Consider the following 17942-nt stretch of genomic DNA (forward strand, 5'->3'; position numbering starts at 1 on the left):
CATCCTATATAACTACTGTCTATACACACCATCCTATATAACTACTGTCTATACTGTCTATACACACCATCCTATATAACTACTGTCTATACTGTCTATACACACCATCCTATATAACTACTGTCTATACACACCATCCTATATAACTACTGTCTATACACACCATCCTATATAACTACTGTCTATACACACCATCCTATATAACTACTGTCTATACTGTCTATACACACCATCCTATATAACTACTGTCTATACTGTCTATACACACCATCCTATATAACTACTGTCTATACTGTCTATACACACCATCCTATATAACTACTGTCTATATACACCATCCTATATAACTACTGTCTATATACACCATCCTATATAACTACTGTCTATACACACCATCCTATATAACTACTGTCTATACACACCATCCTATATAACTACTGTCTATACACACCATCCTATATAACTACTGTCTATACACACCATCCTATATAACTACTGTCTATACTGTCTATACACACCATCCTATATAACTACTGTCTATATACACCATCCTATATAACTACTGTCTATACTGTCTATACACACCATCCTGTATAACTACTGTCTATACACACCATCCTATACAACTACTGTCTATACACACCATCCTATATAACTACTGTCTATACTGTCTATACACACCATCCTATATAACTACTGTCTATACACACCATCCTATATAACTACTGTCTATACACACCATCCTATATAACTACTGTCTATACACACCATCCTATATAACTACTGTCTATACACACCATCCTGTATAACTACTGTCTATACACACCATCCTACATAACTACTGTCTATACACACCATCCTATTTAACTACTGTCTATACTGTCTATACACACCATCCTATATAACTACTGTCTATACACACCATCCTATATAACTACTGTCTATACACACCATCCTACATAACTACTGTCTATACACACTATCCTATATAACTACTGTCTATATACACCATCCTATATAACTACTGTCTATACTGTCTATACACACCATCCTATATAACTACTGTCTATACACACCATCCAATATAACTACTGTCTCTACACACCATCCTATATAACTACTGTCTATACACACCATCCTATATAACTACTGTCTATACACACCATCCTATATAACTACTGTCTATACACACCATCCAATATAACTACTGTCTATACACACCATCCTATATAACTACTGTGTATACTGTCTATACACACCATCCTATATAACTACTGTCTATACACACCATCCTATATAACTACTGTCTATACACACCATCCTATATAACTACTGTCTATACTGTCTATACACACCATCCTACATAACTACTGTCTATACACACTATCCTATATAACTACTGTCTATACACACCATCCTATATAACTACTGTCTATACTGTCTATACACACCATCCTATATAACTACTGTCTATACACACCATCCTATATAACTACTGTCTATATACACCATCCTATATAACTACTGTCTATACACACCATCCTATATAACTACTGTCTATACACACCATCCTTTATAACTACTGTCTATACACACCATCCTCTATAACTACTGTCTATACTGTCTATACACACCATCCTATATAACTACTGTCTATACACACCATCCTGTATAACTACTGTCTATACACACCATCCTATATAACTACTGTCTATACACACTATCCTATATAACTACTGTCTATATACACCATCCTATATAACTACTGTCTATACTGTCTATACACACCATCCTATATAACTACTGTCTATACACACCATCCTATATAACTACTGTCTATACTGTCTATACACACCATCCTATATAACTACTGTCTATACTGTCTATACACACCATCCTATATAACTACTGTCTATACACACCATCCTATATAACTACTCTCTATACACACCATCCTATATAACTACTGTCTATACACACCATCCTATATAACTACTGTCTATACACACCATCCTATATAACTACTGTCTATACACACCATCCTATATAACTACTGTCTATACACACCATCCTATATAACTACTGTCTATACTGTCTATACCCACCATCCTACATAACTACTGTCTATACACACTATCCTATATAACTACTGTCTATACACACCATCCTATATAACTACTGTCTATACTGTCTATACACACCATCCTATATAACTACTGTCTATACACACCATCCTATATAACTACTGTCTATATACACCATCCTATATAACTACTGTCTATATACACCATCCTATATAACTACTGTCTATACACACCATCCTATATAACTACTGTCTATACTGTCTATACACACCATCCTACATAACTACTGTCTATACACACTATCCTATATAACTACTGTCTATACACACCATCCTATATAACTACTGTCTATACTGTCTATACACACCATCCTATATAACTACTGTCTATACACACCATCCTATATAACTACTGTCTATACACACCATCCTATATAACTACTGTCTATACTGTCTATACACACCATCCTGTATAACTACTGTCTATACACACCATCCTATATAACTACTGTCTATACACACCATCCTATATAACTACTGTCTATACTGTCTATACACACCATCATATATAACTACTGTCTATACTGTCTATACACACCATCATATATAGTACATAGATACATATATGTTTATATTCCGAACTTTGATATTCAATCCAATTGCCATGGGTTTTTTTAGTGTGTTTTTAAATACTGCATTCTCAATTTAGCTGATTCTATCTGCTGCTGTACATATCATTCTTTATATATATTGTGTAAATTAATATAGTGTAAATGCTCCCCCCTCAAAAACTCTATTTAGTTTGTCCTTTTCTTATCCAGTTTCTGTGCTGTTCAAATATGAATATTAATGCCGTTCTCCTCTCCTCCATTCTCCTTTCTTCTCTACTCCTCTCCTTTCCACTCATATCCTCTCCACTCTCTTCTCCTCCACTCTCCTCTCCACTCCCTCCACTCTCCTCCACTCTCCACTCTCCTCCATTCTCCTCCCCCAGCCCTCTACGTCCTCGGTGACATCTGATGAGAAGGTGGATTATGTCCAGGTGGACAAGGAGAAGACGCAGGCCCTCCAGAACACCATGCAGGAGTGGACAGACGTCCGACAGTCCACCGACCCCGCCCCTAAGACTGTAAAGTCCTGACAGTAACCCTGGGGAAGACACGGCGCTCTGACCTTCCTTACCTCATGTCAAGACAAGCATCTCCTATAGGATGTTACACTGTTACTGACAGAAGTCAGTTTGAGGAGTGAAGGAACATTTATGGATGTCGGAGACACAGATTACCTCTGTTGGACAGGCTAAAATTACTTGAGGACTAAAATGAGTTGAGGACCGAAATAAGGACCGAAATGAGGACTGAAATGAGGACTAAAATGAGTTGAGGACTGAAATGAGGACTAAAATGAGTTGAGGACTGAAATGAGTTGAGGACTGAAATGAGGATTTAAATGAGTTGAGGACTGAAATTAGGATTTAAATGAGTTGAGGACTGAAATGAGTTGAGGACTGAAATGAGGATTTAAATGAGTTGAGGACTGAAATGAGGACTTGGCTCAAAAATAGGAGACAAAAAGTCAACGCCTAGCTGTGTTCTGTGGTGATCATCAGTGCTGTGCAGCCAACGCTTGATGCAGGCGGACAGAGACCCAACCTGAACCTGCCAAAGCTTTTCTTCCTAAAGAGACTGTTAAAGCTGGACTGGAGTGATAGGAACTTGCCTTCCCGAATACTAACCTGTACAGTAACCTTTCTTCTAGATTTTTCTCTGACTCTGTCAAGCTTCGGGGAACAACTCTTCTAGTACTTCTCTACAGCCATTTCAACTGTAACACAACGTTGAGTGTGTTTTCTTCCTGTTTAGCGGGTCAGCTAATGTACATAGCTACTGTAAAACTATTTGCTGCCAGTCAAACTGCTAACCACCCAACCAGGCAGTGGAATTGTATCAGGAATGCATATTCTATTACAGATGCAGCCTCATTTTGCTTGATAGGACATCGGGCGGAGGGGGGGGGGGGGCTCGTCAGGCTCACTCTCCCATTCTTTTCTGACTTCAATCAACCATTTTAGCTGAGCCTTGCAGAAGTGAAACAAGCGTAGAGGTTATTTTCACTGCACTGCAGGCAGTATTTTCAGCTTAGCCGTGCACGTCTGGTGTAGGAGACCAAATAACAGCCTTACAATAAAACATTCTCTCCAGGAGCCTTAATGAGAATTTCAAAATGGCTGTCGGTTGATCGAGCTCGTTTAAATAATGTATTCATCCATAAATACTGGTTCTTCCGTTAACGGGGTGACTCTGGTTGCAGCGACGGCTCTTAAACAATAGACGGAAGCTCAGACATGTCAGAAAGAAGTAATGAAGACCGTGTAAAAGAAGAGACAGCATCTCATTTCATTTAGTTTATATTTGCATATAATGGTGAAAAAGGGGTGTGTCCCAAATGACCCCTTATTCCCCTATGGGCCCTGGTCTAAAGTAGTGCACTATAGGCCCTGGTCTAAAGTAGTTCACTATAGGCCCTGGTCTAAAGTAGTGCACTATAGGCCCTGGTCTAAAGTAGTTCACTATAGGCCCTGGTCTAAAGTAGTGCACTATAGGCCCTGGTCTAAAGTAGTGCACTATAGGCCCTGGTCTAAAGTAGTGCACTATAGGCCCTGGTCTAAAGTAGTGCACTATAGGCCCTGGTCTAAAGTAGTGCACTATAGGCCCTGGTCTAAAGTAGTGCACTATGGGCCCTGGTCTAAAGTAGTTCACTATAGGCCCTGGTCTAAAGTAGTGCACTATGGGCCCTGGTCTAAAGTAGTTCACTATAGGCCCTGGTCTAAAGGAGTGCACTATGGTCCCTGGTCTAAAGTAGTGCACTATGGGCCCTGGTCTAAAGTAGTGCACTATGGGCCCTGGTCTAAAGTAGTGCACTATGGGCCCTGGTCTAAAGGAGTGCACTATGGGCCCTGGTCTAAAGTAGTGCACTATGGGCCCTGGTCTAAAGGAGTGCACTATGGGCCCTGGTCTAAAGGAGTGCACTATGGGCCCTGGTCTAAAGTAGTGCACTATGGGCCCTGGTCTAAAGTAGTGCACTATAGGCCCTGGTCTAAAGTAGTGCACTATGGGAGAAGGGTGCCATTTGAGACACAGAGGTGTGAAATATCTGTGTTTGGTTCATTGATGCTCTACACTAGAACAGTTTTCCCTGGGGGACCCCCTCAGCTACTCTCTCTCTCTCTCTAATGGACTCGAGAGAATTAGAGACGTCAAAGAGAGAAACGTTGAGGGGTAATATCCAATGTGAGGAAAAGGTTTCTATACCACTACAACATTATAATACACACACACACACACACACGTAGACGTACACACGTTCACACACACACACACACCCTACATGAACATATGCACTGACAGACAGGTTGACGAGGAGGAACATTTACTGAGTCGTTATAACGTTGGACACAGAGGTCAATATATAGCAGAGGTCAATGTGTCCACGTTCGTTTTCCTCTAAACGGATTTCTATGACATTTTCTGCACAATTAACTGCAGTTTTCGTTCTGAGATAAAGCATTTATTTTGAAACAGAGTGAAAAACAAATCCCAAACGGCGTCAATAACCTAACTTTTTTTTAAACTAAGAAAACAAAATCTGGGTGCCATTTTAGAAAAGTGTAATGTATTCCAAATGGCACTCTAAGGGGCCCTGGTCTAAAGTAGTTCACTATAGGCCCTGGTCTAAAGTAGTTCACTATAGGCCCTGGTCTAAAGTAGTTCACTATAGGCCCTGGTCTAAAGTAGTGCACTATAGGCCCTGGTCTAAAGTAGTGCACTATAGGCCCTGGTCTAAAGTAGTGCACTATAGGCCCTGGTCTAAAGTAGTTCACTATAGGCCCTGGTCTAAAGTAGTGCACTATAGGTCCTGGTCTAAAGTAGTGCACTTTAGGCCCTGGTCTAAAGTAGTTCCCTATAGGCCCTGGTCTAAAGTAGTGCACTATAGGCCCTGGTCTAAAGTAGTGCACTATAGGTCCTGGTCTAAAGTAGTGCACTTTAGGCCCTGGTCTAAAGTAGTGCACTATAGGCCCTGGTCTAAAGGTGTGCACTATAGGCCCTGGTCTAAAGGAGTGCACTATATAGAGAACAGGATTTGGGACATAGCCTTCATTAGAAAAACGACAGAAGAGGAGCAGTGACATTCATTACAATTATCCTCAAATCTTGACATGATCAATTATAATTTCATGAATTCTGATGAAAGAATGTCGCTTTATTCTAGGGATACACTTATTTTTAAAAACATAATTATATTAACAGGTTAGTAATACATTAATTCATAACCACTTTAATGTGGGGGCAAAATATGATTGGCAATAATATTTCATTTTGTGTACATTAATGAATGTCCAGTACTTCTTTTGTGGGCTGGAACCACTAAAAGGTATATCACTATTTAAGGTTTTCTGTCCCAAATGGCAACCTATTCCATATATTGCCCTTTAGGTCCTGGTCTAAAGTAGTTCACTATTGGCCCTGGTCTAAAGTAGTTCACTATAGGTCCTGGTCTAAAGTAGTGCACTATGGGCCCTGGTCTAAAGTAGTTCACTATGGGCCCTGGTCTAAAGTAGTTCACTATGGGCCCTGGTCTAAAGTAGTTCACTATGGGCCCTGGTCTAAAGGAGTTCACTATGGGCCCTGGTCTAAAGTAGTTCACTATAGGTCCTGGTCTAAAGTAGTTCACTATGGGCCCTGGTCTAAAGTAGTGCCCTATAGGCCCGGGTCTAAAGTAGTTCACTATGGGCCCTGGTCTAAAGTAGTGCACTATGGGCCCTGGTCTAAAGTAGTTCACTATGGGTCCTGGTCTAAAGTAGTGCACTATAGGCCCTGGTCTAAAGTAGTTCACTATGGGCCCTGGTCTAAAGTAGTTCACTATGGGCCCTGGTCTAAAGTAGTTCACTATAGGCCCTGGTCTAAAGTAGTTCACTATGGGCCCTGGTCTAAAGTAGTTCACTATGGGCCCTGGTCTAAAGTAGTGCCCTATAGGCCCTGGTCTAAAGTAGTTCACTATGGGCCCTGGTCTAAAGTAGTGCACTATGGGCCCTGGTCTAAAGTAGTTCACTATGGGCCCTGGTCTAAAGTAGTGCACTATGGGTCCTGGTCTAAAGTAGTTCACTATAGGCCCTGGTCTAAAGTAGTTCACTATAGGCCCTGGTCTAAAGTAGTTCACTATAGGCCCTGGTCTAAAGTAGTTCACTATGGGCCCTGGTCTAAAGTAGTGCACTATGGGCCCTGGTCTAAAGTAGTTCACTATGGGCCCTGGTCTAAAGTAGTTCACTGTAGTGAATAGGATGCCATTTGGTACGCACTGAAGAATTGACGACCAGTACGGCCAAAAGTTGCTTTTGATTAGATCGACGATGGTGTTATTGATGGTTGCTAATGGTTACATGTTCATGTTTTTCTATCATTATTGTTGTTGTTGTTATTATTATTAGCATTATTTTTTACTGACAAGGGGGGTGGGGTTTGGGGGGAGGTAATATGCAAATATGTTGGGGCTCAAAATAATTTGGGCTCAGATCTTTGCGGAATAAGTGTGTTATTTTTTCTCTCCAATTTTTTACGGTTGAATTTTGTGATCCATACTTCTACACAGAGACCTGTAGTTGACTAGTGATCCATACTTCTACACAGAGAGAGACCTGTAGTTGACTAGTGATTCATACTTCTACACAGAGACCTGTAGTTGACTAGTGATCCATACTTCTACACAGAGACCTGTAGTTGACTAGTGATCCATACTTCTACACAGAGACCTGTAGTTGACTAGTGATCCATACTTCTACACAGAGACCTGTAGTTGACTAGTGATCCATACTTCTACACAGAGACCTGTAGTTGACTAGTGATTCATACTTCTACACAGAGAGAGACCTGTAGTTGACTAGTGATCCATACTTCTACACAGGGAGAGACCTGTAGTTGACTAGTGATTCATACTTCTACACAGAGACCTGTAGTTGACTAGTGATCCATACTTCTACACAGAGAGACCTGTAGTTGACTAGTGATCCATACTTCTACACAGAGAGACATGTAGTTGACTAGTGATCCATACTTCTACACAGAGAGACATGTAGTTGACTAGTGATCCATACTTCTACACAGAGACCTGTAGTTGACTAGTGATCCATACTTCTACACAGAGAGAGACCTGTAGTTGACTAGTGATTCATACTTCTACACAGAGAGAGACCTGTAGTTGACTAGTGATTCATACTTCTACACAGAGAGACCTGTAGTTGACTAGTGATCCATACTTCTACACAGAGAGAGACCTGTAGTTGACTAGTGATCCATACTTCTACACAGAGAGACCTGTAGTTGACTAGTGATCCATACTTCTACACAGAGACCTGTAGTTGACTAGTGATCCATACTTCTACACAGAGACCTGTAGTTTACTAGTGATCCATACTTCTACACAGAGAGAGACCTGTAGTTTACTAGTGATCCATACTTCTACACAGAGAGACCTGTAGTTGACTAGTGATCCATACATCTACACAGAGACCTGTAGTTGACTAGTGATCCATACTTCTACACAGAGAGAGACCTATAGTTGACTAGTGATCCATACTTCTACACAGAGAGAGACCTGTAGTTGACTAGTGATCCATACTTCTAAACAGAGACCTGTAGTTGACTAGTGATCCATACTTCTACACAGTGACCTGTAGTTGACTAGTGATCCATACTTCTACACAGAGACCTGTAGTTGACTAGTGATCCATACTTCTACACAGAGACCTGTAGTTGACTAGTGATCCATACTTCTACACAGAGAGAGACCTGTAGTTGACTAGTGATCCATACTTCTACACAGAGAGAGACCTGTAGTTGACTTGTGATCCATACTTCTACACAGAGAGAGACCTGTAGTTTACTAGTGATTCATACTTCTACACAGAGACCTGTAGTTTACTAGTGATTCATACTTCTACACAGAGAGAGACCTGTAGTTGACTAGTGATCCATACTTCTACACAGAGAGAGACCTGTAGTTGACTAGTGATCCATACTTCTACACAGAGACCTGTAGTTGACTAGTGATCCATACTTCTACACAGTGAGAGACCTGTAGTTGACTAGTGATCCATACATCTACACAGAGAGAGACCTGTAGTTTACTAGTGATTCATACTTCTACACAGAGACCTGTAGTTTACTAGTGATTCATACTTCTACACAGAGACCTGTAGTTTACTAGTGATTCATACTTCTACACAGAGAGAGACCTGTAGTTGACTAGTGATCCATACTTCTACACAGAGAGAGACCTGTAGTTGACTAGTGGTCCATACTTCTACACAGAGACCTGTAGTTTACTAGTGATTCATACTTCTACACACAGAGAACACAGAGACCTGTAGTTGACTAGTGATTCATACTTCTACACAGAGAGACCTGTAGTTGACTAGTGATCCATACTTCTACACAGAGACCTGTAGTTGACTAGTGATTCATACTTCTACACAGAGAGACCTGTAGTTGACTAGTGATTCATACTTCTACACAGAGAGACCTGTAGTTGACTAGTGATTCATACTTCTACACAGAGAGACCTGTAGTTGACTAGTGATTCATACTTCTACACAGAGACCTGTAGTTGACTAGTGATCCATACATCTACACAGAGACCTGTAGTTGACTAGTGATTCATACTTCTACACAGTGAGAGACCTGTAGTTGACTAGTGATTCATACTTCTACACAGAGAGAGACCTGTAGTTGACTAGTGATTCATACTTCTACACAGAGAGACCTGTAGTTGACTTGCACTGATTAAAAAAAGGCCTTGCTATGTGAACTGAGATTCACAAAGAACGGATAGTGATTGAAAAGGGTTGTTTCTCTGTTTTGTCTGTCTACATCTGAAATAGCACCCTCTCCCCATGTTGACCACTACTGTTGACCAGGTCACACTAAGGGTGCTATCTCAGATGGACCCTCTCTGTCTGATGTGAAATGGATAATGTAATTGATTGTGTTGAGAGAGTAACATGTAAGTGAATGAGCTGTGTATGTTGTGTCGTGGGTGGTAGATTGTGTGTTGTTGTAGAGTTATATAATACAGACCTGACTGAGTGGACTAGAGAAAAGCAGCTCAATAGGGTCTATCTTTTTTACTGGCTGTTGTGTCCCAAATGGCACCCTTATTCCCTATATATAGTGTGCTGTTTTTGACTCAAGCCCTGTTGCCTCTGGTCAGAAGTGGTGCACTGTAGAGAATAGGATGTAATTTGGGATGCGGGCCCTTTACTGAGTCGACATACTGTATTAAGTAGAGGACATGTTGGCTCTTCTGATTTCTACTCCTGTAAAAGCATTTTATCCATTTGTTGGATTGCTTGTGAATTAATGTATTAATTTATTAAGTGTTTTTCAGTTGAAAAAGAAGTGTCAAAACAAACAAACAAAAAAATAATGGCTCTACTAACATTAATTTATGCAAATACGTTGTCTTGATTATTTTGTGAAGCAATATGCCAAACAATGCCAATGTGATGGTAAAATGTGGTACATTGGGGATACACAAAATAACACTGTTATTCCTGTATTATATTAGACTCAAACTGTGGACATCAATAAATCGTCAAGTGTAAAAAAACAACAACTGAAGTGTTTGTATGGTAGTGGGAGTAGTTTAACGTATGTTGTAGGTTGTAATAGCCGGTTAGCAGTTTTCATCATGGATCTTGTGCTGGAGGCAGCTCTGCAGAGTGGTCACCTAGCTGGCATAGCCGCACAAGTCATAAAATCTTCATTTTAAACCTGAACCTTAATACCTAACTCTGACCTTAAAAGGAAGACCAAAAAGCTCATATTTTTTTGTTTTCATACATTTTTACAATAGAGGCCAATATTGACTTTGCAGCTGGCTTATCTAGCGGAAACCACTCAGTTCTGCCTCCAGGAAAAGACTCACTGCGTTGTGATATGTAGAGTGGTCGTGGAGGCCCACTCCCTGACCTGAGTCAGTCAGTTAGTCCAATGAGGCCCACTCCATGACCTGAGTCAGTCAATTAGTCCAATGAGGCCCACTCCCTGACCTGAGTCAGTCAGTCTGTCCAATGAGGCCCACTCCCTGATCTGAGTCACTCAGTTAGTCCAATAAGGCCCACTCCCTGATCTGAGTCACTCAGTCTGTCCAATGAGGCCCACTCCCTGACCTGAGTCAGTCAGTCTGTCCAATGAGGCCCACTCCCTGACCTGAGTCAGTCAGTCTGTCCAATGAGGCCCACTCCCTGAACTGAGTCAGTCAGTCTGTCCAATGAGGCCCACTCCCTGACCTGAGTCAGTCAGTCTGTCCAATGAGGCCCACTCCCTGACCTGAGTCAGTCAGTCTGTCCAATGAGGCCCACTCCCTGACCCGAGTCACTCAGTCTGTCCAATGAGGCCCACTCCCTGACCCGAGTCAGTCAGTCTGTCCAATGAGGCCCACTCCCTGACCTGAGTCAGTCAGTCTGTCCAATGAGGCCCACTCCCTGATCTGAGTCACTCAGTTAGTCCAATGAGGCCCACCCCCTGACCTGAGTCAGTCAGTCTGTCCAATGAGGCCCACTCCCTGACCTGAGTCAGTCAGTCTGTCCAATGAGGCCACTCCCTGACCTGAGTCAGTCAGTCTGTCCAATGAGGCCCACTCCCTGACCTGAGTCAGTCAGTCTGTCCAATGAGGCCACTCCCTGACCTGAGTCAGTCAGTCTGTCCAATGAGGCCACTCCCTGACCTGAGTCAGTCAGTCTGTCCAATGAGGCCCACTCCCTGACCTGAGTCAGTCAGTCTGTCCAATGAGGCCCACTCCCTGACCTGAGTCAGTCAGTCTGTCCAATGAGGCCACTCCCTGACCTGAGTCAGTCAGTCTGTCCAATGAGGCCACTCCCTGACCTGAGTCAGTCAGTCTGTCCAATGAGGCCACTCCCTGACCTGAGTCAGTCAGTCTGTCCAATGAGGCCACTCCCTTTTATTTATTTTTTTATTTCACCTTTATTTAACCAGGTAGGCTAGTTGAGAACACCTTTATTTAACCAGGTAGGCCAGTTGAGAACACCTTTATTTAACCAGGTAGGCCAGTTGAGAACACCTTTATTTAACCAGGTAGGCCAGTTGAGAACACCTTTATTTAACCAGGTAGGCCAGTTGAGAACACCTTTATTTAACCAGGTAGGCCAGTTGAGAACACCTTTATTTAACCAGGTAGGCCAGTTGAGAACACCTTTATTTAACCAGGGAGGCCAGTTGAGAACACCTTTATTTAACCAGGTAGGCTAGTTGAGAACACCTTTATTTAACCAGGTAGGCCAGTTGAGAACACCTTTATTTAACCAGGTAGGCCAGTTGAGAACTCCTTTATTTAACCAGGTAGGCCAGTTGAGAACACCTTTATTTAACCAGGTAGGCCAGTTGAGAACACCTTTATTTAACCAGGTAGGCCAGTTGAGAACACCTTTATTTAACCAGGTAGGCTAGTTGAGAACACCTTTATTTAACCAGGTAGGCTAGTTGAGAACACCTTTATTTAACCAGGTAGGCTAGTTGAGAACACCTTTATTTAACCAGGTAGGCTAGTTGAGAACACCTTTATTTAACCAGGTAGGCTAGTTGAGAACACCTTTATTTAACCAGGTAGGCCAGTTGAGAACACCTTTATTTAACCAGGTAGGCTAGTTGAGAACACCTTTATTTAACCAGGTAGGCCAGTTGAGAACACCTTTATTTAACCAGGTAGGCTAGTTGAGAACACCTTTATTTAAACAGGTAGGCCAGTTGAGAACACCTTTATTTAACCAGGTAGGCCAGTTGAGAACACCTTTATTTAACCAGGTAGGCCAGTTGAGAACAAGTTCCCATTTACAAACTGTGACCTGGCCAAGATAAAACAAAGCAGTGCGACACAAACAACAACATAGAGTTACACATAAACTTACAGTCAATAACCCAATAGGAAAAATCTATGTACAGTGTGTGCAAATGTAGAAGATTAGGGAGGTAAGGCAATAAATAGGCCATAGAGGTGAAATAATTACAATTTAGCATTAACACTGGTGTGATAGATGTGCAGATGACGATGTGCAAGTAGAGATAGTGGGTTGCAAAATAGCAAGAAGATAAGTAACAATATGGGGATGATGTAGTATGGATGGGCTATTTACAGATGGGCTGTGTACAGGTACAGTGAACGGTAAGCTGCTCTGACAGCTGATGCTTAAAATTAGAGAGGGAGGTATGGGTTTCCAGCTTCAGAGATTTTTTGCAATTCGTTCCAGTCATTGGCAGCAGAGAACTGGAAGGAAAGGCGTCCAAAGGAGGTGTTGGTTTTGGGGATGACCATAGAGATATACCTGCTGGAGCGCGTGCTACAGGTGGGTGTTGCTATGGTGACCAGTGAGCTGAGACAAGGCCGGGCTTTACCCTGCAGAGACTTATAGATGACCTGGAGCCAGTGGGTTTGGCAATGAATATGTAGCGCCCTATAACTGACTCACTGACCTGAGTCACTCAGTCAGTCCAATGAGGACCACTGCTACAACACACAGGATAAGTAGCCAGTCACTGTCCTCTGCTGTAGGTTCCAGATACTGTACATGTGCATTTCTCCAGTCCATGGTGAGAACACTACTGAGGGGGTTAGTGCTAACTGGGATCCTTAGGACGTCCCTAGACATTTTAAATGTCAACTTCAATAGGGTCGGGATCCCCGGACAGCACGGTCTATTCCCACTGCCATTTTGTGAGCTCAAACCAGGCTGTATAAAGCCATGCTGAGGCCATGTCACGCATGCACCAGCGGAGGGAGTTAGAGAGCTGGCTGTCACTACAGCAGCATGACATCACAGAGGGGTCACCCTATTGGTGCTGGTCAAGGAAATAGGACACTAGGGTATATGATGCTATTTTGGACAGTAGTAAAGTATTTTGTTGAATGGATGAACTCACCAAACCATAACACATTATACCATCATCATCCAGATCGATTCAGTCCACAGTGTTTGTAAGTTGTGCCACCTCACTTGACAAGTACCTGATTGGGTGAGTCAACGTCATCCTCAACATCAGTCCCATGAGATGAGCAGCATCCTAGATCCCTCCAACTAGGCCAAACATTACACCACCTGGTGTTGGGTAAATCTATTATCGGGTAAGTCATGTGTTACATTACACCAACTGGCATTGGGTAAATCTATTATCGGGTAAGTCATGTGTTACATTACACCAACTGGTATTTGTTTATTGGGTAAGTCATGTGACATTACACCGCCTGGTAATTGTTTATTGGGTAAGTCATGTGACATTACACCGCCTGGTATTTGTTTATTGGGTAAGTCGTGTGACATTATACCGCCTGGTATTTGTTTATTGGGTTAGTCGTGTGACATTACACCGCCTGGTATTTGTTTATTGGGTAAGTTGTGTGACATTACACCACCTGGTATTTGTTTATTGGGTAAGTCGTGTGACATTACACCGCCTGGTATTCGTTTATTGGGTAAGTCGTGTGACATTACACCGCCTGGTATTTGTTTATTGGGTAAGTCGTGTGACATTACACCGCCTGGTATTCGTTTATTGGGTAAGTCATGTGACATTACACCGCCTGGTATTTGTTTATTGGGTAAGTCGTGTGACATTATACCGCCTGGTATTTGTTTATTGGGTAAGTCGTGTGACATTACACCACCTGGTATTTGTTTATTGGGTAAGTCGTGTGTGACATTATACCGCCTGGTATTTGTTTATTGGGTAAGTCGTGTGACATTACACCGCCTGGTATTTGTTTATTGGGTAAGTCGTGTGACATTACACCGCCTGGTATTTGTTTATTGGGTAAGTCGTGTGACATTACACCGCCTGGTATTTGTTTATTGGGTAAGTCGTGTGACATTACACCACCTGGTATTTGTTTATTGGGTAAGTCGTGTGTGACATTATACCGCCTGGTATTTGTTTATTGGGTAAGTTGTGTGACATTACACCGCCTGGTATTTGTTTATTGGGTAAGTCGTGTGACATTACACCGCCTGGTATTTGTTTATTGGGTAAATCGTGTGTTACATTACACCGCCTGGTATTTGTTTATTGGGTAAGTCGTGTGACATTACACCGCCTGGTATTTGTTTATTGGGTAAGTCGTGTGACATTACACCGCCTGGTATTTGTTTATTGGGTAAGTCGTGTGACATTACACCGCCTGGTATTTGTTTATTGGGTAAGTCGTGTGTTACATTACACCGCCTGGTGTTTGTTTATTGGGTAAGTCGTGTTACATTACACCGCCTGGTATTTGTTTATTGGGTAAGTCGTGTGACATTACACCGCCTGGTATTTGTTTATTGGGTAAGTCGTGTGTGACATTATACCGCCTGGTATTTGTTTATTGGGTAAGTCGTGTTTTACATTACACCGCCTGGTATTTGTTTATTGGGTAAGTCGTGTGACATTACACCAACTGGTATTTGTTTATTGGGTAAGTCGTGTTTTACATTACACCGCCTGGTATTTGTTTATTGGGTAAGTCGTGTTACATTACACCGCCTGGTATTTGTTTATTGGGTAAGTCGTGTTTTACTATCCTACTTACTGTGTCTGCTGTAGTTGTCACTGGATTGTTTTTATTTACAGTTTTACTTTATCAGAATGAAGTACTTAGCTTAGACCTCCTTTGACTGTCTCACATTCACAGGTTCACTTCTGGTGCGCCTTATCATGCTTAAAAGTTAAAAGGAGTGGAAGGGCCCACTACTCCATTACAATCATGAACATCTGACAGTCACTGCCTAATATTCCTATGTTAATAACACCAGTGTCTCTGTCCTATCACCACAGCAGCCTGGTCATCTCTCAGTGTGTAGTTCATATTGCCCTACACTAGAGTGTGCGTTTGGGCACCATCGTCCATATGCGTATTTCATGACCAGAGGAAGGAATACTCATACAATGAGAGTCTAGTACCCCCGCAATTCCCGTGCCTCCGTGTAGGCTACAGCTCGGACGGACAAATGATTGTCAATGGAATACTTGACACAGCCCAGCTAGAATCACTATCAGTTTGTGTGTTCGCTCCTCGGCGTTTCTTACCCGTGTCTTTACAGTTTCGTTATTTTCAGAATTGACCAAATGTAGGCTAACCATCTGTTTTTGATCAGGACGAGGGGAACGGGGGATTTTTTATTTTTTTTGCTAATGTAAAAAAAAATAATCATGTCGTGAGTCGCTGGAAGTTTCGTGTATTTTCCCAATATAACCTTCTGTTTTGGTGATGACTCGTCCACGTTGAATACACAGTTAGTATTCGTCGCGAAGTGTGGTAGGTTATTTTATGATCATATGTGTAAGCTACTCATTGTAAACGCAATTTGCGTAAAACGCTTCTAGTCAATTTGGCTACTAAAATGCTATTGTTCGTGATATATTTAAGTTTGATTTCCTGTCGAATTACAGGAGACTGAATTAGGTTGGGTATTCACGTTGCATGTGGTGTAGTCGGAACCGAATAGTCGGTCATCAAATCAGTAGAGGACCTCGTGGGGACTTGTTCTTATCCCATTCAGGTAATAGTGGCAAATATGCTAAAGTATATATATTTTTTGTAAATATATATTTTGTATGATTATCATTCCTAATCATTAGAGAGCTGTTTAATATTCGATGTTTTTATTGTGGTCTCTGTAAAAACACGGGTAACCTTTTTTGATAGAACTTCTTGCGGGGTGCCAGAGGGCATGGGAGAAGCAACTCCCGCACAGCCCGCAGCAGGAGGGTTCGTACCAATGTTAGGTCTTGGTATGGTGGGCTCTATGCCAGGCGGGGGGGTTGCGGGGCCGCTCGCGACCTCCCGGGGCTCTGCGGTCCCGCAGCTTCACAGCGCCATAGTGGAACGGTTACGCGCGCGGATAGAACTGTGTCGAAGGCATCACTCCACCTGTGAGAACCGGTACCAGCGAGGCCAGGCCGAGAACTCTGACCGGGAACACGAGAGTACTCTTCACCTGCTGAACATTGTGCATCAGGGACCCGGGAATAGGAAAACCAAGGGGAACCGGGCTTCGAACCAACAACCTCCAGACTACAGCAGAGTTAATGGAGAACAGAAATGCCAGAGCTCCTCAGCGGGAGACCAGAAGATCTCAACAAGAATAGCAGTAAGTGATGATGAATAAGTCTCTTGAGGGAATTTGGATTGTCACTTTATTTGTAAATTGTACAAGAGGTCCTACCGAAATTATATTTCCACTTCATCCTAACCCCTCCCAAAGACACACAAACATATAGAGGTTGGATTGGGTGCTGCCACACTTGGGCGCCTGTACAGCAGTTGTTGCTCACAGGCAATGGCATCTAGGATTTGATACCAGCAACCCTCTGGTAAGCCAGCTCACTTCCTGCCAGATCCCATCACAAGGGATTCAAACTGGCAACCTTCCGGTTGCTGGCTAGCCTCTAACTGCTAGGCTACGTTACCTTCCAGTCACTGGCTACGTTACCTTCCGACCTGCAGTCTGTACCCCTAAAAACAATCCTAACTACAGTCTACACCCCTAACTACAGTCTACACCCCTAACTACAGTCTACATTCCTAACTACATCCATAACTACAGTCTACACCCCTAGCTACAGTCTACACCCCTAGCTACAGTCTACACTCCTAACTACAGTCTACACCCCTAACTACAGTCTACACCCCTAACTACAGTCTACACCCCTAACTACAGTCTACACCCCTAACTACAGTCTACATTCCTAACTACACCCCTAACTACAGTCTACACCCCTAACTACAGTCTACACCCCTAACTACAGTCTACACCCCT

The 17942-nt window shown here is 42.4% G+C and overlaps 2 protein-coding genes across 2 annotated transcripts in view; both read left to right on the forward strand.

The window, feature by feature from the left end:
• LOC139385980 (GRB2-associated binding protein 2) overlaps positions 1–3444 on the forward strand; it is a 182923-nt gene extending 179479 nt beyond the window's left edge. The window contains exon 12 of the mRNA XM_071131297.1: positions 3078–3444. Within this exon, the coding sequence (XP_070987398.1) occupies positions 3078–3224 (147 nt within the window). The 3' untranslated portion in view covers positions 3225–3444. The remainder of the gene's footprint in view (positions 1–3077) is intronic.
• Positions 3445–16117: 12673 nt separating this feature from the next.
• The window catches only part of LOC139386286 (mastermind like transcriptional coactivator 2), a 135361-nt gene continuing 133536 nt past the window's right edge, over positions 16118–17942 (forward strand). The window contains exons 1-2 of the mRNA XM_071131781.1: positions 16118–16682; positions 16829–17273. Coding sequence (XP_070987882.1) covers positions 16854–17273 — 420 coding nt within the window. The 5' untranslated portion in view covers positions 16118–16682; positions 16829–16853. The remainder of the gene's footprint in view (positions 16683–16828; positions 17274–17942) is intronic.

Source organism: Oncorhynchus clarkii, chromosome 27 (assembly GCF_045791955.1).
Source record: "Oncorhynchus clarkii lewisi isolate Uvic-CL-2024 chromosome 27, UVic_Ocla_1.0, whole genome shotgun sequence".
Classification (NCBI taxonomy): Eukaryota; Metazoa; Chordata; class Actinopteri; order Salmoniformes; family Salmonidae; genus Oncorhynchus; species Oncorhynchus clarkii.